At 41.9% G+C, this 21,899-nt stretch overlaps 1 protein-coding gene across 1 annotated transcript; it reads left to right on the top strand.

The window, feature by feature from the left end:
* The first annotated feature begins 623 nt into the window (after window positions 1–623).
* On the top strand, window positions 624–18,533 carry LOC137503032 (protein G12-like). Its single transcript, XM_068230438.1, has 5 exons — window positions 624–631; window positions 5,571–5,616; window positions 8,336–8,538; window positions 12,589–12,846; window positions 18,366–18,533. The coding sequence occupies exons 2-5, from the start codon at window positions 5,571–5,573 to the stop codon at window positions 18,486–18,488; spliced, it is 630 nt and encodes a 209-aa protein (XP_068086539.1). The 5' UTR covers window positions 624–631; the 3' UTR covers window positions 18,489–18,533.
* Window positions 18,534–21,899: the final 3,366 nt, after the last annotated feature.

The following is a 21,899-nucleotide window of genomic DNA, read 5'->3' as shown; positions in this document are numbered from 1 at the left end:
CTTCGTTAGGAATTATCTTCTTCCATTCCCTAACGACATTTTCCATAACGCAGTTGAACATGATTATGCCTTTAATTTGATTATTTAATAAGTAACTATACTTAGTGGCAAAATATGAAAACAGTAGACTTTGTAAGTTATCTAAAACAACATTTGTCGTGAAATATGGAGCTATACAAAACTAAATTTGTCTCATAGCTTAACCGAAAGTCATAATAAAAGAGATACACGAATATGTTTTTGTAAATTTAGTGCATTAATACCACTATATATTTGATGATTATTACATATTTATTTACATATTTCACTGATATTTACTACATTTAATGGTATTACATAAAAAATCCGGGCCATACTTATAATGTAGGCTCGAATCACCACCCGAAGGTCGATATGCCTTTCGGTCTCAGCAAACAAACAAAGTAATCAGAGAAATACCACGTAGACTGTTCTTTTTAAGTACTTTACCACGACCTCCAAATCATTTTGAAGTATTTGGCATTGATTTTTTAATCTCATGATTTTTGGATAAATCTTATCTGTCTTACGACTGAAGTGTCTTCATACCATAACACTATATAAGAGCAGGCAGTGATATTTATTCTTATCACTCACCATCAACACTTCCAAGGTAAGTACATTGCTAGCACTGGACAATGATAATATTTTTTGTCAGAGAGAGGTGTAGAATAGTTCAGATGATGTTGTGAGTTTCACAAATACGAAAAGTCCTCTGTTTTAATTACTGCGTTGATGGGGTAGGAGTTCCTTACGGGGTTCATTGTAAGTGCCTAGGTTTTAAAATAAGGGAAGACCTCCACTTGGGTTATCACGTAAATGGAATTATAAATAAATGGTACAGATCTCTACATATGGTTATTTAGGGATACTAGTAATGATGTAAAGGAGAAGGCGTATAAGTCTCTGGTAAGTCCCCAACTAGAGTATGGTTCCAGTGTATGGGACCCTCACCAGGATTACTTGATTCAAGAACTGGAAAAATCCAAAGAAAAGCAGCTCGATTTGACAAAAAAAAAAGAAAAAGAAAAAAAAAGAAAGGGTAGTGTTACACAAATGTTGCAAAGTTTAGGCTGTGAAGACTTGGGAGAAAGGAGACGAGCTGCTTGAATATGTGGTATGTTCAGAGCTGTCAGTGGAGAGATGGCGTGGAATGACATTAGTAGACGAATACGTTTGAGTGGTGTCTTTAAAAGTAGGAATATCTCAATATGAAGGTAAAGTTGGAATTCAAGAGGACAAATTGTAGCAAATATTCGTTTATAGGAAGGTTGAGTTAGGGATTGTAATAACTTACCAAGGGAGATCTTCAGTAAATGTCCAATTTCTTTGCAATATTTTAATAAAAGGCTAGGAAAAAACAACAGATAGGGAATCTGCCACCTGGGCGACTGCCCTAAATGCAGATCAGCATTGATTGATTAAAGTCTTCGAAATACAGTTCTAGTAACTCAGTTTCATTTTTTCTAATTGCTTAGTTCTAACTTTTGAAATTCGTAAGTTAATTAATTTATTTTTTTGAAATTAAGCTGCACAGTTTGTTTATAAATTCATTTAATTCTCAGATATTCTTCTTCTTCTTCTTCTTCCATTATGGGCAGCTTTGTCATGGTTTGTGTTTTCTTCCTCTTCTCCTCCCAGAACCGCTTCATCCTCTCTCTGCTTTTCTCACGTTCTTCAGCTGATATTTACAGTATCCTCTTCTCTTGTTCCCCCATTGGTGTTTCTCTATCCTGTTCCTGTACGTTTCTCTGTCACTGGGCATATTGGTTGGTGTATATTAATTTCTCCTTCCACCTTGATCACCATCTCAGTCCAGATAACCCACTTGACGTAGTTCCCGTCTTTCCTCTCGTCCTCCGCATACTCCTGTTGTCCCCTCCATCTCCATCCTGATTACATACATTCTCAGATATACTCAATGATTACCATGCTCGATATTTAATGACAGGACCTAAATTTACAGTCCACTATGCCTTCTTGTATGAGCTACAACATTGACCTGTTTCAGTCTCAACCTCGGCTTTGACGATATGAGCGTGACTGAGGTATGAGCGATGAAGAGGGATGCTAGGAAAATGAGGACGTTTCCCGTTGCTTCCCTCACCGAGGTAGAAGTTGCTATTACATAATGAGCGACATTTTCAGACCATTCATGGGCTGGTCCCACTGTCGGCTGTCCTGAGGATGGTTTTCCATGGTTTTCCATTCTCCCCAGTAAGGGAAATGTCGGAAGAGTTCATTTTATAGGTCTCGGCCTCTCACCTTGTCCACACCTCGAATCACCACAAATCTCCTGGCCAGAGAAGGGCCGTCACGCTCTAGCAGACATCATGATGCGGAGCGAAAACATTTTAGTTGCAGCCTAATCAATAGTGGCGATTGACCAAGTAGTTTAGGGAATTATAAAGCAATCACGACAGAAACCACCACCATCAGCAGATAATTCGTTACTATTACAGCTGAGCAATAAAAGTTTGAATTCTTGAGTATCTCCACTATAATAGATCGTATATAGAAGACACACAAAAGTATGTGGAAGATGAAATAAATAACACATTAGATGATGTACAATACAATTTCAGGGTGTCCGTCTATACGCTTCTAATGTCATAAAAATCATCCTCGGTCTCAGGGAAAGTATTAATATTTGGTACAAAATACCTCACAAAATATATTAACTACTAATTACTTCTGTCTGAGGGTTGATACACAGTAAGCTCTTTCGTAATTATTTACTTTTCTGGCTATGCCTTGTCTTCTCAGGTGTTCATCTGAGTGCTTTTGAAAATGTTATCAGATTATCTCTCAAGTTAAGCTGCACTGCTTACTTTATGCACCAACCCGAACTGTAAGAGCAGGGATTCCACAATTCTCAGATCATCCACTTTGAATGATGAGCTCGTTTTCTCATGGCGAGTTCGTAGTAGATCACAAGGGGCCTGACATTTTGTGTCAGGAAGGCTGTGGACTTACGAGAGTTGTGGGCCTACTTGAAATAAGGTTCTGTAATTCGTAGATGACAAGGGTCATGACGATGTGTTTAAGAAGGCTGTGAACTTATGACAGCTGTTTTCGAAATGAGGTTATGTAATTCGTATACGACAACGGGCTTTGACAATGTGTTTAAGAAGGCTGTGGACTGATGACAGCTGTATTCGAAATGTGGTTATGTAATTCGTAGATGACAAGGGGCCTTGGCGATGTGTTTAAGAAGGCTGTGGACTGATGACAGCTGTATTCGAAATGTGGTTATGTAATTCGTAGATGACAAGGGGCCTTGGCGATGTGTTTAAGAAGGCTGTGAACTTATGACAGTTGTATTCGAAATGTGGTTATGTAATTCGTAGATGACAAGGGGCCATGACGATGTGTTTAAAAAGGTTGTGGTGGTGGTGGTGGTGGTGATTATTGTTTTAAGAGGAAGTACAACTAGGCAACCATCCTCTATATAACACTAATCAGAGGAAAAAAGGGAAGGGATCGGACACTTCGAAAAATGAAGATATCGGTTAAAGAAAGACAAGGGCCACGAAGGGCGTGAAAATGAAAGACTCCCTAGCCCTCGCAAACCTAATAGCGTCGGGGTCGGAAAAGAACAAGAGTTGACCAAGCGAGGTCGGATAGGATAGATGAAAGTGAGGAGCCTGGCACAAGTAAGTGGAAGCAATGCCAGGACTCAGCTGAGGGCCCCATGGTTGCCAACCCACGCTCCAAAGTTCAGAGCCCCTGGGGCCCCTTTTAGTCGCCTCTTACGACAGGCAGGGGATACCGTGGGTGTAATTCTACCGCCCCCACCCACAGGGGGATAAAAAGGTTGTGGACTGATGACAGCTGTACTTGAAATGGGATTACGTAATTCGTAGATGATAGGCGGCCATAGCTATTTGTGTTAAGAAAGCTGTGAATCACCGATGAGAGCTGCACTTGAAATGAGGTTATGTAATTCATAGACAGCAGGGAGCCTTCGTGATCGGTTTAGAAGAGGCTGTGGACTGATATGTGATGTAGTTATGATGAGATATTAATTCATATAACATGTGTAGTCACGATCCATACGTGCTCAAGATCGTACGTAATACGCTTTTGAATGAAATAAAACGGAGGTTCTTCGCACTCTAAGCTCCGTGCAAGGCAAAATCTTTTGACTGTGTATCAGCATGTCACGATTAATGTGAATGCGTGATCTAGGACAGGCAGATCTCAGCACGGCTTGAGAAAGACCGGCTACTTGGAACATCTCGCGTTCGGGTATCAACAGGCTAAATTACTTACTTACCTACCCAGCGAATCAACGACATGGTTTAGGTCGCGTAGCTGTGAGTTTGTATTCGGGAGATAGTGGGTTCGAAGCCCACTACACTACGGTACGCTACCTACGGACATCTTGCGTCCTAATGTATTACCTGTCATGCGACAGTACCATGGTGCCATTTTTCAACAGAACAATGTTCGTTCACACACGACACGTGTCTCTATGAAATGTCTGCGTGATGAGGTACTCCCGTGGCCAGCAAGATCCCCAGATCTCTCTCCGATAGAACATGTGTGGGACCAGCTCGGACCTCAACTCCAACCCAGTGCCAGTGTGCAGGATATCAACGACCTGTTACAACAGTACAACAGCTGTGGGCCAGCTTACCTCACGAGAGGATGCAACGGATTTATTACACCCTCTCCAACCGATTCAGTGCTTGCATCTAGGCCAGAGTGGATGTAGCGTCATACTGATAAGTTCTTTGTAAATTTGACTCGATTGTGTAATCACTGAAACAACATCACATGCCCTCTCAACACGTTTCCTCTTCCCCTCCTGTGTGCTTCATTTTTTAAAAATAATTAAAACTGTTAAAACTGAAATGTTCATCACCTAATGATAGAGTATAAACTCTGAAACGCGTTGTGGAATTGAATTAATAACAATTGTGGCTAAGGCCTACATTACAACATACCTCTGTTTAAGATCATGTCTTCCTTGTACATTTCTGACACTAACATTGCTCATCGTTTGTCAAAAATCAAGTGTTGAATTCAAATTACAGGTACATAATTCGCCCATGAAAAACGAATGGACTTTTCAAGGAGACAACACGTGATAAAGTTCGAATTAAACAATAACAAAATTCACTCGACTGATGAAATCAATTCAAGAAAAGAAGTTAATCACCCCACAGTCACAAATTTTAAAAAATGTAAGATAAAAAAGTATATGGCAGAACATAGCCATGTTCAAACAACAGAACTGGTGAGATCTCCGTAAGCAATATCAGGCGTTATCATTACTATGACGGGTGGTGCATCTTCTGTAAGGTTATTAACGTTCAGGATTGGATAAGGCACTAATAGTAAAAATATATTAGAGTTAGAGCATATTGACTAAACTTCAAATTTAGCAGAAGGTTGTTCAAAAGTTTCGAAGGACAAACAACCATCTTCAGTCCCGAGCGAAGTTAATTCTAGCATTAGTTATATAATAACTCGTCCAAATGTATTTTACTCCTTTCAAATTTGTTTTCATTTTTGTCTAAATAATTTGCTATTTTTGTTTTCAGATGAAGTTCCTCCTAGTGCTGTTGGTAGCAGTGGTGCACGGATGTGGTAGGTTTTCATATTATTATTATTATTATTATTATTATTATTATTATTATTATTATTATTATTTCGTTATGCCCATTCAAAGAGAGTGTTCGTTGGCCTGATGGTTTTTTCCTTCTTATCCTCCCAAAATCTCTTCATGAATGCACTGTGTTGGATCTTGCGTTCTGTGGATCACTTCCTACCAGATTTCTTTTTAGGTTTTTCCACGAATTTGTGCCTCGATGCTATTGTGCTAAAGGCTCCACGATATTCTATGATGTCGCCCGTGATATTCATTTCTTGGTGGTCCGCCTTAGTTTTTTCTAGCCAGTTTATTTTGATCTTCTTTGAGCTGATTACTTTAAATAATTTTTGTTGAATCTGTCGCTGTCCATTCTATAGATATGGCCATAGAATTTCAGGCGTCTTTTCCGTACGTCATCAGTGAATCTATCAGTTAATTAGTAGATCTTCCCTGTTCTTCTCTTAATCCACATTCAATTTTCTCTCATGGGACTATCAATTTTCCGGAGAATTTTTTTCTTTTTTGCTCTGCAGTTTCTATAATTTTAGAGTGACCTCCACGGGATATGGTTTCTGAGGCATATAAAGCTTTCGGCTGCTTGTAGTGTTGTAATTTTGCATTATGCGATATGACTATTTTGTTGTAGTAATTCCACTTTAGTCTGTACGCCTTATGGAGTTAGTGGCTCTTTCTATGCGGCCCTACTGTCTAGTCCCGATGGTAGTATGATTTCTCTTAGGTATTTAAAGGAGGACACCTGTATAATAATATTTTTAACGAGGGATTGTGGAAAATCTTCAAAAGACACTTGTGAAGGGTCTGCACTCCACAAGTGTGTGGGATTCTTACCCACTAAAGAACCACACACCATTTTACTACGATGTGTATCATCACCCCGGAACCGGTTTCGCATTACTTCAGGGTGATGTCGTGCTTACTTAGTCTTTCAGACTTCTTCTTTCTTCATTTCTCCTTTACGAGCGTTCGTACGCTTCCAAGTCCCTCTTCTTCTGACGAAGGACATCTTCCACATACACTGCCCAGGATTCCTGGTTTCGTAGCATCACAGAAATCTGGTGTCAGTTCTCCCAATCCAGTTTCCACACATCTTCTCTTTATCATCCAATGGCCAGACACAAAGAAGGTGTGAAGTACATTATTGCTGCATCACTCGCTCCGCCCACTCTATGCAGGAATTTCCGACAATATCCATGCTCTGTTAGAAGCTGCGTGAGGTAATACTTGGCTTCACCATGAACCCTTTCAACCGAGATATCCAAGCGTGGTATCAGTCGCTTGGTCCATTTACCCCGAGGGCCACTTTTCCATCTGAGTTGCCATCACATCGTCCGTTGACTGAAGGCACGCTTCTTCGCACATTTCTTTCCCAGCTCTCGTTGGGTACGCCAGATTTCTTGTCGCTCCAACACAAGTAGATCTATTGGGGCTATTGCTGCCACCGTGAGGATTGCGGGTTCGGAAACCGTGCGGTATTCACACGCAATACGTAAAGCTGCTCTCCGTTGTACGGCAGCTATCCTTCTCCGATACCAAGCAAATCTCAAGGAAACAGCCCAGATTTCAGAACCATACAGGGACACTGACTGAACCGTCGACATGAGAAGACGCCGTTTACTGGATTTCAGTCTGCTAGGTGCACACATGTATTTTACTGCCTTATCTGTCGCTCTCTGGATATCATTACAGAATATTAGCTTGGAGTCAAGTGTCACTCCAAATGCGGATTATTATTATTATTATTATTATTATTATTATTATTATTATTATTATTATTATTATCATTACTTGATTCCTTTTCAGAACGGTCCGATTATTTGCTTCAAGGAGAAAGATGCATATGTAATTATTCACATCTATTGGATTGCCTTTTTAGTAAGAGGCTGTAATAGAGGCGATTATCCGTTAGTTGGAATAACTTCCGATTCCCATATATATCATGAAATAGTTCTTCCATATTCTCTCTCTCTCTCTCTCTCTCTCTCTCTCTCTCTCTCTCTCTCTCTCTTAATCTGTTTACCCTCCAGGGTCGGTTATTCCCTCGGACTCAGCGAGGGATCCCACCTCTACTTCCTCAAGGTCAGTGTCCTGGAGCTTCAGACTCTGAGTCGGGGGATACAACTGGGGAGGATGACCAACACCTCGCCCAGGCAACCTCACCTGCTATGCTGAACAGGGGCCTTGCGGGGCATGGGAAGATTGAAAGGGATAGACAAGGAAGAGGGAAGGAAGCGGCCGTGGCCTTAAGTTAGGTACCATCCCGGCATTTGCCTGGAGGAGAAGTGGGAAACCACGGAAAACCACTTCCAGGATGGCAGAGGTGGGAATCGAACCCACCTATATTCAGTTGACCTCCCGAGGCTTAGTGGACCCCGTTCCAGCCCTCGTACCACTTTTCAAATGTTGTGGCAGAACCGGGAATCGAACCCGGGCCTCCCGGGGGTGGCAGCTAACCACACCAACCACTACACCACAGAGGCTCTTCCATTTTAGCAGCATAACTCAGACCAGCCTTTTCAAAAGCTCGGCAAGTATGGAATTAGTATCTGATATCGTGTTGTTGGAGAAAGATTCGATAATATGAGCGAAATCTCCTCGCTCATAAGAAAGGGTGTTAGGTGAAATGAAGGATTATTATTATTATTATTATTATTATTATTATTATTATTATTATTATTATTATTATTATTATTTCAGTTTGCGCGAGCATTTCCACTCGCAATGATCTTGAGAATGACTTCCAAGACTTCATTAAGCTCGTCTCTGTCGACAAGCTCAGTGCCATAGTCAAGGATCACGTCACCAATGACGCCGAACTACAGGATTTTCTCGCGTACGTCCGAACTGATGACTTCAAGAACATCATCTCGTCCTTGGAAGCCATTCCTGAATTTCTTCAGGTAAGTCAGCCATTACGTTATCTTCAATAAACAATATGAACTAATAATCCTATATTTGTATGGGACTTTTCTTCTTCTTCGTTGCGAATGGATCACTTAGTATCACGCGGTATCAATATTTGTTGGCTTTTCTTTTAGCCTAGAATATTACTTCACACGCAGTGAATGGGTGTGTTTTCATTGCAGGGACAATACATGTCGGCTATTCCTTCTCTCATCATACTCAAAACACCATGTGAGTGTGATTTTTCTCATTTCATCTCGGTCCAGTGGATTTGGTGATCTAGGTTCGTATCCCACTATCGGCAGCCCTGAAGATGGTTTTCCGTGGTTTCCCATTTTTACACCAGGAAAATGCTGGGGCTGCACCTTAATGAAGGCCACGGCCGCTTCCTTCCAACTCCTAGGCCTTCCCTGTCCCATCGTCGCCATAAGACCTATCTGTGTCGGTGTGACGTAAAGCCGCTAGCAAAAAAAAAAAAAAAAGATTTGGTGATCCTAGTTCCTTTCCTTCGTACTAATCTGATCTAGTGGCTTTATTCTTTAAGAATGTGTAAATGACTTCAGATCTTTCTCTGTCTGTTTGTACAAAAAAAAATGCTAGTTGCTTTACGTCGCGCCGATACAGATAAGTCTTATGGCGACGATGGGACAGGAAAGGGCTAGGACTGGGAAGGAAGCGTCCGTGGCCTTAATTAAGGTACAGCCCCAGCATTCGCCTAGTGTGAAAATGGGAAACCACGGAAAACCATCTTCAGGGCTGCCGATAGTGGAGTTCGAACCTACTATCTCCCGAATACTGGATACTGGCCGCACTTAAGCGACTGCAGCTATCGAGCTCGGTCTGGTGGTTTTAAGAATGTGTAAATTCTGTGAGTCAGTCTGTTCGAGTCCATTTTTTTCTTCGCATGCGCATTGTGTCTGCAATTTTGGAGATTCTTTTATATATATTTCCGCATTTGGTTCTGAAAACTGTTCTCCATTTTTGATTCTCGGTCCTAGGATTTTTCTCATTATTCTACATTCTTTCACTTCTAATTGTCCTTTTAGTGTTTTGTGTTTGAGACTGAGAATTTCTGATGCGTAGAGAACTTCGGATTGTATTACTGTAGTATAGTGTCGGATTTTGCAGTTCCAGGAGAGACTTATTTTGCTGTAAGTATATTTTTGTTAACTGAAATGCAGTCTCCATTTTCTTCAGTTGCGATTCAATAGATTTCTTTTCATTACAATTTTCAGTAATCCATTCCCCTAAATATTTAAATTCTTTCACTCGAGAGATGTGGTTGGAACCAATATGGAGTTCAGATGGGGCAGTTTTGATGTCTCTCATCAACGAGCTAGAATAACATAGAGGGGCTGTAAGCCTGTCATCAGCGCTCCCTGCTTGAAGCAAGTTGATAAGGGGCAGCCATGTTAACGGTTGTCAAAACAAAGCGAATTGGCGCGAGAGCATATGTTGAGGTGACAGGGAGATCGTGCATGCCAATTTAATTCCCTAAGTTTTAAGAAGTGAAAACATCGATTCTCGCTTTCAAGAATGCCAGACGTAAGCTCAGCGTATGGTTGTTCTAATCGGAGTAATAAAACCAAGGATATATGGTACTTTAAGCAAGTATTACTGATAGCCGAGATTCTTTTTGTAATTTCTGTCTGTAATTAAATCCATTTTATTGTTTACTTAGCGAAACGGAACAATGCGTTGTGAGGGCGAAAAGAGATAAATGGTATCCCACTCAATTCAGTTGCTTATGCTCTGTACATTTCCAGCCCTATTTAATTTTCATTCACATTTACAAATAAAGAAAATGGAGCGCCCACAACCAAGAAAACGTAACCACAAAAAAACACTTATTTCGTTCAAACGCACACTAAGTACGGTAAATACAGTATTTTACTGCTATTTTTGAAATGTATACAGCCTTTATTGTAGATGTCTGTTGCCTTGGTTTTTAAAACTATGCCTCACTTCATAATGGACAACTTTCAAGCTTACCTTTCAGCTAGTAATTCCAGTATGATATGGTAATGGGAGAAACATGTTATCCCCCCTATATTATAATAAATAATTACACTAAACGATTATTGTGGTAAAGTATTCATGGGCCGCCTCTGTGGTGCACTGGTTATCGTGAGCAGCTACCACCCCTGGAAGCCCGGGTTCGATTCCCAGCTCCGCCACGAAATTTGAAAAGGGGCACGAGGGCTGGAACGGGATTCTATCAGCCTGGGGAGGCCAACTGAGTAGAGTGGGCTCGACTCCCACCTCAGCCATGCTCGAAGTGATTTTCCGTGGTTTCCCACTTCTCATCCAGGCAAATGCCGGGATGGTACCTAACTTAAGGCCACGGCCGCTTCCTTCTTCCCCCCCCCCCACAAGGCCCCTGTTCAGCATAGCAGGTGCAGCCCTCCCTCACATTTGTATCCCCCGACCCAATGTCTCACCCTCCAGAACTTAACGCCAAGGCCGTTTCCTTCCCTCTTCAGGGAATTCAATCGTCGCTGAGTCCGTGGGAAAAACCAACCCGGGAGGGTAAACAGATTAAGAAAGGAACACAGTACTCATGAGGATGCAATAATTTTAAAAATATGAACAGAATGAGGTTGTAACCTATTATAGGTCCCTATGATTTTAAGGTTTCCTGTCATAAATATTTATGTCCATCGTTTTTATTCTAATTTACGCTTAACCACAACAGCCAAGCAGGGTAACGCTTTTGTTCCGATCCCGAGGCCTATTCGTATGTCACTGTGCGATGATTTCGAACTACCCTACAATCAACTGATCGTGATGTTGGCCTCGTGCTGCAATATGATGAAGTGGCGGTATTCGCTTTAATGCTTCAAGCTATCGGCAACGGTCTTTAATTCTCCCCCAGTGATTCTAAAATGCGTATTTTCTACACTTTTCGTCATTTAAAGGCCATGCCCCCTTGCTTGTGTGACAACAGGAAACATGGCGGACTTTCGTTCTATTAGCTTCACCCAGGCAGCGCTTCCGCCTCTCTATGTTATTCTAGCTCGTTGTCTCTCATACATGTTCTTTTTTCAAATGGAATTTGTAACCCATTGTGCATTGCGGACGGAGCCAGTGGGAAACTGCCAGTAGAACTTACTTTAATTAAGCATTTATTCATTCACCACTTAACAGTCGTAATGTTATTTGTTAACTAGACGATATATACCGCACAGGATGACCCAAAAGTCCGTTAACATTTGACAAGCCAATACTTCATGGAATATTGGAGGTAGATAGATAATAACTGAAACACATCATTGACATTACATGGAGTTTTATTGGTATAAAAATAAAGTACACAAAATGACCAATAGATGGCGCTGTACAGCAACATGTCAAGTTATAGTATGCGCACTTTTTAGTGATAGATTTTTGTACTCGTTGGAGAAGTAAGAAGGGTTCCGTTAGTACTGCCAACTGAATGGAAATGAAATCTGAATTGAATCGATAATATGATCGATCGATATGAATTTTATAAACCTTTATTATTTTAAGCAAACAACTGTGTCACACACACAATATATAATACTATATTACATATCCCGTTGCGAAACGTGTTCCTAGCATGAATTCTATAGTTTGGCTTTGCTGTGTAAACAACAACAGTACTAGTACGTAAAGTGTACGCCAGATGTCGCACAGCGATGATAAGCGATTCTTAGTGTGTGTTTCAAAGGTTGCCAATACGAATCTCGAAGATAACCGAAGTCGACCACTTCAGCACTAGGGTGTAAATCTATCACTAAAAAGCGCGCAGATAGTACAAATGGCCAGACATGCTTGACATGACGTGGGTTTTATTGACACCAACAACGAGTGCACAAACAGGCCAACAGATGGCGCTGGACAGCAACACGTCATGCTAATTGTTGCTTGTGTATCGTATGAAACGGCATCTATTGGCCATTTTGTAGTTGAACGTATATTTTCAAAGTAATTACAACGCGTGATTTTGTATGATTTTCTAATAATAATAATAATAATAATAATAATAATAATAATAATAATAATAATATGCATTTTTATTTCAGTTCTTGACCTACATGGAGCACTCTGGTCTGCGCGCCTTTGAGCTATTCAACCTACTCAACGAAGCTCTGCACCTCCCCGCACTCCCCATTCCCACTATCCGTGTCGCTAAACGATCTCCAAGATCTATCAATGGCATGATAGATGAGCTTATCGCCGCCCTTCCTCGGGATGAGTTAAGGGCGCTCGCTCAAGACAAGCTGCTGAACAGTCCTTCCTTCAAGACTTTCATAGGCCGAATCCGGAGCGACGAATTTCGGGTGAGTACTTTCTTTGAACTCTCCTTTGGAAACCTTTGTCCCGTCCACTTTTATTATTATTTTCTAACTAAATCGATACAATTACTAAACCGTTCTTTATTTCTAAGACTTGTTTTCTATCATTATTTCACAAGTCATAGCACCTCTGTTATACCTTCAAATAAAACAGTAGCAATTGAAGTCTACTTGATCTGCTTGATGGCCACACATCATTTTCCAGACCAGGAGGTAATCGAAATACAGTATATATAATTATAAATAAATGTTTTATTATGCATAAAAGAAATTGAAAAGTGCCGAACGTTATAAACGGGTTTAATTGCAAATAAAGTTATTTAAAATGCCATTTCATTCGCGATGAATATATTTTCAGATCCGGTAACGTGCAGGCTAAATGTTCATGGCATTAAGTAGCAAAATTCAGTTTACCATTCGCGAAAGGTAGGTTACAGATCCATCCAACATGGAGGGGCTTGGATGACGTGGCAAGTAATAAGCAAGAGTTGCCAATGACGGAAAATTAAGAGGGTAGGTTAGAATATTGGTCTGGATAGATTTAGAATATGATCTGGACAAGGCCATTGGTCTGGGTAGGCTTATAATATGGTCTGGACAAGACCATTGGTCTGGATAGGTTTAGGATATGATCTGGACAACACCACTGATATGGACAGGTTTAGGATATGATCTGGACAACACTATTGATCTAGATAGGTTTAGGATATGATCTTGACAAGATCATTGGTCTGGGTAGACTTATAATATGGTCTGGACAAGACCGTTGGTCTGGATAGGTTTAGAATATGGTCTGGACAAGGCCATTGGTCTGGATAGGTAAGGTTATGATCTGGACAAGGCCATTGGTCTGGGTAGACTTATAATATGGTCTGGACAAGGCCATTGGTCTGGATAGGTTTAGAATATGGTCTGGACAAGGCCATTGGTCTGGAGAGGTTTAGAATATGGTCTGGACAAGGCCATTGGTCTGGATAGGTTAGGTTATGATCTGGACAAGGCCATTGGTCTGGATAGGTTTAGAATATGGTCTGGACAAGGCCATTGGTCTGGATAGGTTTAGAATATGGTCTGGACAAGGCCATTGGTCTGGGTAGACTTATAATATGGTCTGGACAAGGCCATTGGTCTGAGTAGACTTATAATATGGTCTGGACAAGACCGTTGGTCTGGGTAGGCTTATAATATGGTCTGGACAAGACCGTTGGTCTGGGTAGGCTTATAATATGGTCTGGACAAGGCCATTGGTCTGAGTAGACTTATAATATGGTCTGGACAAGACCGTTGGTCTGGGTAGGCTTATAATATGGTCTGGACAAGACCGTTGGTCTGGGTAGACTTATAATATGGTCTGGACAAGGCCATTGGTCTGAGTAGACTTATAATATGGTCTAGACAAGACCGTTGGTCTGGGTAGGCTTATAATATGGTCTGGACAAGACCGTTGGTCTGGGTAGGCTTATAATATGGTTTGGACAAGGCCATTGGTCTGGGTAGACTTATAATATGGTCTGGACAAGGCCATTGGTCTGGGTAGACTTATAATATGGTCTGGACAAGGCCATTGGTCTGGGTAGACTTATAATATGGTCTGGACAAGGCCATTGGTCTGGGTAGACTTATAATATGGTCTGAACAAGGCCATTGGTCTGGGTAGACTTATAATATGGTCTGGACAAGGCCATTGGTCTGAGTAGACTTATAATATGGTCTGGACAAGGCCATTGGTCTGGGTAGACTTATAATATGGTCTGGACAAGGCCATTGGTCTGAGTAGACTTATAATATGGTCTGGACAAGGCCATTGGTCTGAGTAGACTTATAATATGGTCTGGACAAGATCGTTGGTCTGGGTAGGCTTATAATATGGTCTGGACAAGGCCAGTGGTCTGGGTAGACTTATAATATGGTCTGGACAAGACCATTGGTCTGGATAGGTTTAGAATATGGTCTGGACAAGGCCATTGGTCTGAGTAGACTTATAATATGGTCTGGACAAGACCATTGGTCTGGATAGGTTTAGAATATGGTCTTGACAAGGCCATTGGTCTGAGTAGACTTATAATATGATCTGGACAAGGCCATTGGTCCGGATAGGTTTAGAATATGGTCTGGACAAGGCCATTGGTCTGAGTAGACTTATAATATGGTCTGGACAAGGCCATTGGTCTGAGTAGACTTATAATATGGTCTGGACAAGGTCATTGGTCTGAGTAGACTTATAATATGATCTGGACAAGGCCATTGGTCTGGGTAGACTTATAATATGGTCTGGACAAGGCCATTTGTCTGGATAGGTTAGGTTATGATCTGGACAAGGCCATTGGTCTGGGTAGACTTATAATATGGTCTGGACAAGGCCATTGGTCTGGATAGGTTTAGAATATGGTCTGGACAAGGCCATTGGTCTGGGTAGACTTATAATATGGTCTGGACAAGGCCATTGGTCTGGGTAGACTTATAATATGGTCTGGACAAGGCCATTGGTCTGGGTAGACTTATAATATGGTCTGGACAAGGCCATTGGTCTGGATAGGTTTAGAATATGGTCTGGACAAGGCCATTGGTCTGGGTAGACTTATAATATGGTCTGGACAAGACCATTGGTCTGGATAGGTTTAGAATATGGTCTGGACAAGGCCATTGGTCTGAGTAGACTTATAATATGGTCTGGACAAGACCATTGGTCTGGATAGGTTTAGAATATGGTCTGGACAAGGCCATTGGTCTGAGTAGACTTATAATATGGTCTGGACAAGACCATTGGTCTGGATAGGTTTAGAATATGGTCTGGACAAGGCCATTGGTCTGAGTAGACTTATAATATTGTCTGGACAAGACCGTTGGTCTGGATAGGTTTAGAATATGGTCTGGACAAGGCCATTGGTCTGAGTAGACTTATAATATGGTCTGGACAAGGCCATTGGTCTGGATAGGTTTAGAATATGATCTGGACAAGGCCATTGGTCTGGGTAGACTTATAATATGGTCTGGACAAGACCATTGGTCTGGGTAGGCTTATAATATGGTCTGGACAAGGCCATTGGTCTGAGTAGACTTATAATATGGTCTGGACAAGACCATTGGTCTGGGTAGGCTTATAATATGGTCTGGACAAGGCCATCGGTTAAATAGCTTTAGAATATGACCTGGACACGACCATTGGTCTGCGGGCAATCAAAGGGCGTCTGAGGACGTAAGTCCCCAGATTAGGGCCCAGAAGCCGCCACTCGACCTCTAGCTTTCCCTGGAGCCCTACTTCAATGTGACAAAAATGTCGAAGTGCCGAAAGTAAAGTTATATCACTACTTATTTCGTAGACGTCTGAAATGGAGCAGTCGCATTAGGCGTACGCTATGACAATTTGAAAATGCGCGGTTGTCTTATTTTTACCGAAGGTGGCAGCCTTGTTCACACGCATGATACGAACTCTATAGGACACAATAGGGAAATGTCTCCATAGCAACTCAGAAAATGGTGGCAATCCGCACTTTTACGAAGTCTCAGTTTTAATAAGTAAGATTATTCCTAGGGGCTTGTTCTTGGCACCATGGCAAGGATCTGTCGTACATTTTTCTATTCTTTTTCACCCACGATTTTCTTACGGAAGTACCACTCCTTGCATAATCCAGCGCGCATTTCACACCTTACCTACTATTAATACTTAGTGGTGTGGATAGCAACAGAATGTCTCCTCAGAGCATTAGAGCACTCATCTGTTACAGCAAAATAGAGCATTCCTTTGATTTTGCTTACCGTTATAAAATATTATCAAGAATTTCCTTTACTTAAGGTGAAGATTTAATTTATTTATCATTCACACGTCGATAAAAGGAACATTGACAGAGCGTTTCAATCACGTTTTAAGTAAGGTTTCATATTTTATTTCCATTTTGTTTCTTATGTGGCCCGCCTTACCCGCAGGTGGGGAATAAATTCAGTTAGATAGACTGGTATATTTCGACCGCTTGGCTGAATGCTGTACGCGATGTCAAAGGGCAGTATATTATATGAAGACATAGTATTTATGGTAATACGTTCTAACTAAGGTATAGAAGTCATCTCTCACAAAGTAGACCAAAGCGCAGACTATAGGCTAGTATATTCACATAAGTTTTCCCAAAATGGACTAATTTGCAACTGATAACACACAAGGTCCGCCTCTGTGGTGTCGTGGTTACTGTGAATAGCTGCGACCCCCGGAGGCCCGGGTTCGATTTCCGGCTCTGCTACGAAATTTGAAAAAGTGGCATGAGGGCTGGAACGGGGTGCACTCAGCTTCGGGAGGTCAATTGAGTAGACGGGGGTTCGATTCCCTCCTCAGCCATCCTGGAAGTGTTTTTCCGTGGTTTCCCACTTCTCCTCCAGGCAAATGTCAGGATGGTACGTAACTTAAGGCCACGGCCGCTTCCTTCACTCTTCCTTGTCTTCCCCTTCCAATCTTCCCATCCCCCCACAAGGCCCTGTTCAGCAAAGCAGGTGAGGCTGCTTGGGCGAGGTACTGGTCCTCCTCTCTAGTTGTATCCCCCACCCAAAGTCTCACGCTCCAGGGCACTGCCATTGAGGTGTAGAGATGGGATCTCTCGATGAGTCCGAAGGAGAAACCAACCCTGAGGGTAAACGGATTGAGAAAGAAAGAAAGATAACACACAAGACAATAAAAGTAAAACACTTTATAGTGCAAATAATGTGCATTTTTAAAACTGGACAAATTAAAATGAATTTTAGATAAAAATCTAAGAAAGTTCACTTTCTATTTCAAATTTCGCATAGCTCCGCCCACCTTAATTCTCATGTGTACAAAGAAGGATTTACTGTATATATTTTTAATAAATTGTCTAGGTTGTCTGGTTTGAAAACCAGGGGGTTCTACATGTATATTCTCAGTAAATTACATATAATCGCTGCGCGAACAAAACCGCGTATCTGACAATGATCTCCCTATCCATTATTTTCCCTATCTATTACGTTGGTTGTGTTCATTTTCCTACGGATTTTCTTTCACACCATCGCATAGGAGAATGAACACAACGAAAATTGTTCTGATGGACTGCATAACCATGTGGAGTAGGGAGGCGCCACCAGTGTGAAGGAAAATAATGGATAGAAAAAGGTACTGTTCCTTCATCGACGATATATAAAAATTATAGCACCTCTTGATACGTGGTGGCATAATTTAATGTTGTTGTTAAGTCATCAGTCCACAGACTGGTTTGATGCAGCTCTCCATGCCCTAACCTTTTCACTTCTATGTAACGACTAGATCTTACATCTGTTCTAATATGCTTGTTATATTCATACCTTGGTCTATCTCTGTCGTTCTTACCACCTACGAGTCCTGGGTGTCTTAAGTGTCCTATCCTTCTCTCTCTTCTCCTCGTCAAATTTAGCCAGATCCATCTCCTTTCTACCCATCGCACCTTCAGCATTCTTATGTAACACCACATCTCAAAAGCTTCTATTCCCTTTATTTCCGAGATTTAATATTGCTCACATTTCCACAGGGTAACGTCAAGAAACTAGCCACCAACCCAGAGTACCAGGTCATCAGCCAGACGTTTAGAGACCACGGCATTGAACTGCATCACGTCATAGACTTTGTCAAGGCTTTGCTCGGAATGGGCTGAATTTTGTATAAGGATGTGAAATAAAGACAATGAGTAATATACATACATTTTATTTTATTCTTTAGTAGACTTTACTAAACCTCACGCTGTCCCTTCGCGTTAAGGAGCATCCTCACAAAAGATAATAGCACATCAATTTTTTCTCTCAACTACCGATATTATCAAATTAACCGTATACTGAACCTATGCTGAAGTATCAGTGCTAAATGGAAGATTGAACTGAATGCCTGCAATCTCCAAAGGCCATCCAGAAAATACGTTTCCCTATGTTTTTAAACACAACATAGTTACATGAAAACAGAAATGTTGCAGCTATTTTTCGTCATAATCACCACCAGAATTGAGACACTTGTGATATCGCGGGATCAACTTGTGTGTGCCGGTGTCATAGAGGAATGGAACCAGCGAGTGACATTCGTCTTCAACTCTTCGTCTGTGTAAAAATCCTGACCGGAGGACAGGAATTTCTTGAGGTGCAAGATCAGGACTGTACGGTGGATGATCAGCTGAACTCCTGTCTAAGAGTTGCTGAGCGCCGAACATTGCCATGGATCAGCACAACACCTGCATTGAACATTCCATGCCTCTTGTTTCGAACGGCCTGTAGGCGGCAGGAGAAAGAATACGAACCGCCACTGCTGCTACGCTACTGACACCAGGCGGGACTTGTCCGGCCGGTATATCATTGCTACGTCATAGATCTGTCGCGCATGCTCCTGCTTCTTGTCTAAATACGTTTACTTTACAAGAAAAGAAATAGGGAAACTTAATTTCTGGAATGGCCTACGTAATTATTATTTATTAATAGTATTATTGTCCACCTCTGTGGTGTAGTGGTTAGTGTGATTAGCTGCCACCCCCGGAGGCCCGGGTTCGATTCCCGGCTCTGCCACGAAATTTGAAAAGTGGTACGAGGGCTGGAACCGGGTCCACTCAGCATCGCGAGGTCAACTGAGTAGAGGTGGGTTCGATTCCCACCTCAGCCATCCTGGAAGTGGGTTTCCGTGCTTTCCCACTTCTCCTCCAGGCAAATGCCGGGGTGGTATCTAACTTAAGGCCACGGCCGCTTCCTTCCCTCTTCCTTGTCTATCCCTTTCAATCTTCCCATGCCCCACAAGGCCCCTGTTCAGCATAGCAGGTGAGGTTGCCTGGGCGAGGTGCTGGTCATCCTCCCCAGTTGTATCCCCCGACTCAGAGTCTGAAGCTCCATACACTGCTCTTGAGGCGGTAGAGGTGGGATCCCTCACTGATTCCGAGGGAAAAACCGACCCTGGAGGGTAAACAGATTAAGAAAGAAGGAAAGAAAGAATAGTATTATTAACACACACATCGCAATTGGAAAATATCCGGATAGCAATGATCACTTACAGTGGTGTGATAATAAAGTTAAATCATAATTACCCAACAACAACTACAACAAGAATACAACAAGCAATTCCATGTAAAGAAAATATTACAAGAAATACTACTAGTTTAACATTCTAAATACAGCATAATCATATACAAATTCACACACAACTTAAATATTTCCAGTGCTTAACACTACGGCTTACAATACTATAGGCTGAGCTTACTACTAGCTTAACATTACAAGTGATAATAAACCCCCATGGCACTACAGGCCTTGTCCGCCTCCGTAGCGTAACGGTTAGTGTTATTAGCTGCCGTTCTCGGGGGCCCGGGTTCGATTCCCGGTACTGCCAGAAATTTAAGAGGGATGGTATGAGCTTGAAATGGTACATGCAGCTCACCCCCATTGGGGGGGGGGGTGCCTGAAAAGAGCTGCGCTACCCCAGGATGAGGACACGACTTCACTTTTTTACTACAGCTCTGAAGGACCTTGGCCTATCAAGCGACCGCTGCCCAGCCCGAAGGCCTGCAGATTACGAGGTATCGTGTGGTCAGCACGACGAATTCTCTCGGCCGTTATTTTTAGCTTTCTAGACCGGGGCTGCTATCTCACCGTAAGATAGGTCCTCAATTCTAATCACGTATGCTCAGTGGACTTCGAACCAGCCCTCAGATCCAGGTAAAAATCCCTGACCTGCCCGGAATCGAACCCGGGAAGAGGCAGGCACGCTACCCCTACACCACGGGGTCGGCACAGGTGATAATAAAGTAAAGTTAAAACATAATTACCCAACAAGAACGACGACAAGAGTACAACAAGCAATACCATGGAAAGAAAATGTTGCAAGAAATACCACTAGTTTAACATTCTAAATCCATCATCATCATACAAATTAACGCACAACTTCCATCGTTACAGCACGGAGGTACGATTCATTATCTTGGAGTAACCTTTAAGAATGAACTGAAGTTTAATTGAACTTACGTAATTAGCAAGCTGAGACTCACCAAAAATTATGTCCCCTTTGATACAGACTCATCAGAAATTATGTCTTAAACTGCTCAGTTGCGCCGCGACTCCTTTTTTGAATAACAACACCGAAGAAATCCCGAAACTATTCCAAGGGGGACTTATACAACAGGAACGCTGCCTTTTCTTACTACTGCAGAAAATATATCTCCTATACCACTTCATATATTGCTTGCAAAATATGCATGGCACTGGATATCATAATGACACTAGATAGCATCCTGACTTATTATGTGATATGCCATACTTCAAAACTGAATAGAAAATTATGTTTATTAATGAATACAACTAACGTCCGGCTCCATGGCTAAATGGTTAGCGTGCTGGCGTTAGGTCACAAGGGTCCCGGGTTCGATTCCTGGCAGGGTCGGGAATTTTAACCATCATTGGTTAATTTCGCTGTCACGGGCACTGGGTGTATGTGTCGTCTTCATCATCATTTCATCCTCATCACGACGCGCAGGTCGCCTACGGGAGTCAAATCAAAAGACCTGCATCTGGCGAGCCGGACTTGTCCTCGGACACTCCCGGCACTAAAAGCCATATGTCATATGTCATTTCAACTAACAAAAGACAAGGTATGGTAAGACTGAAAGAGTTAACAGCTTCAAATATCTCGGTGAGATTTCGCAGATGGGATCTAATGAAAGAGAAGCTAACAATAGTAGGCAAGACAGGATGGCCGCAGCGTTTTCGCAAAACACACAACTTGTACAAGAAAAAGGCAATTTCAATGCAAGCTAAACTCTGACATTGCAACATGGCGATTAAACCTGAATGTCTCTGTGGAAGTGAATGCCACCGAGTTACTGGAGAGGCTGGTCTGAGAGAAGCTGAAAAGTTTGAGAAGAAGATCCTTCGAAAGATAATGGGCCCAAAGATTGTGGCTGGACAGTACAGGCTGCGAGGACAAGCGGAACTTTATCAGAAAACCGAACGACTGATGGAATCCATCAAGAAGCGACGACTCGTGTTCTATGGTCACCTATTTAGAATGGAAGACAAGCGGTTGACTAAGAAACGTTTTACCT

Source organism: Anabrus simplex, chromosome 14 (genome assembly GCF_040414725.1).
Source record: "Anabrus simplex isolate iqAnaSimp1 chromosome 14, ASM4041472v1, whole genome shotgun sequence".
Lineage (NCBI taxonomy): Eukaryota > Metazoa > Arthropoda > Insecta > Orthoptera > Tettigoniidae > Anabrus > Anabrus simplex.
This window is presented reverse-complemented; position numbering and strand designations above follow the sequence as displayed.

Coding starts and splice junctions, on each gene's coding strand:
- LOC137503032 (XM_068230438.1), top strand. CDS start 5,571: ATGAAGTTCCTCCTAGTGCTGTTGGTAGCAGTGGTGCACGGATGTG. Junction 5,617..8,335: donor AGCAGTGGTGCACGGATGTG/GTAGGTTTTCAT, acceptor TTATTATTTCAG/TTTGCGCGAGCATTTCCACT. Junction 12,847..18,365: donor TCCGGAGCGACGAATTTCGG/GTGAGTACTTTC, acceptor ACATTTCCACAG/GGTAACGTCAAGAAACTAGC.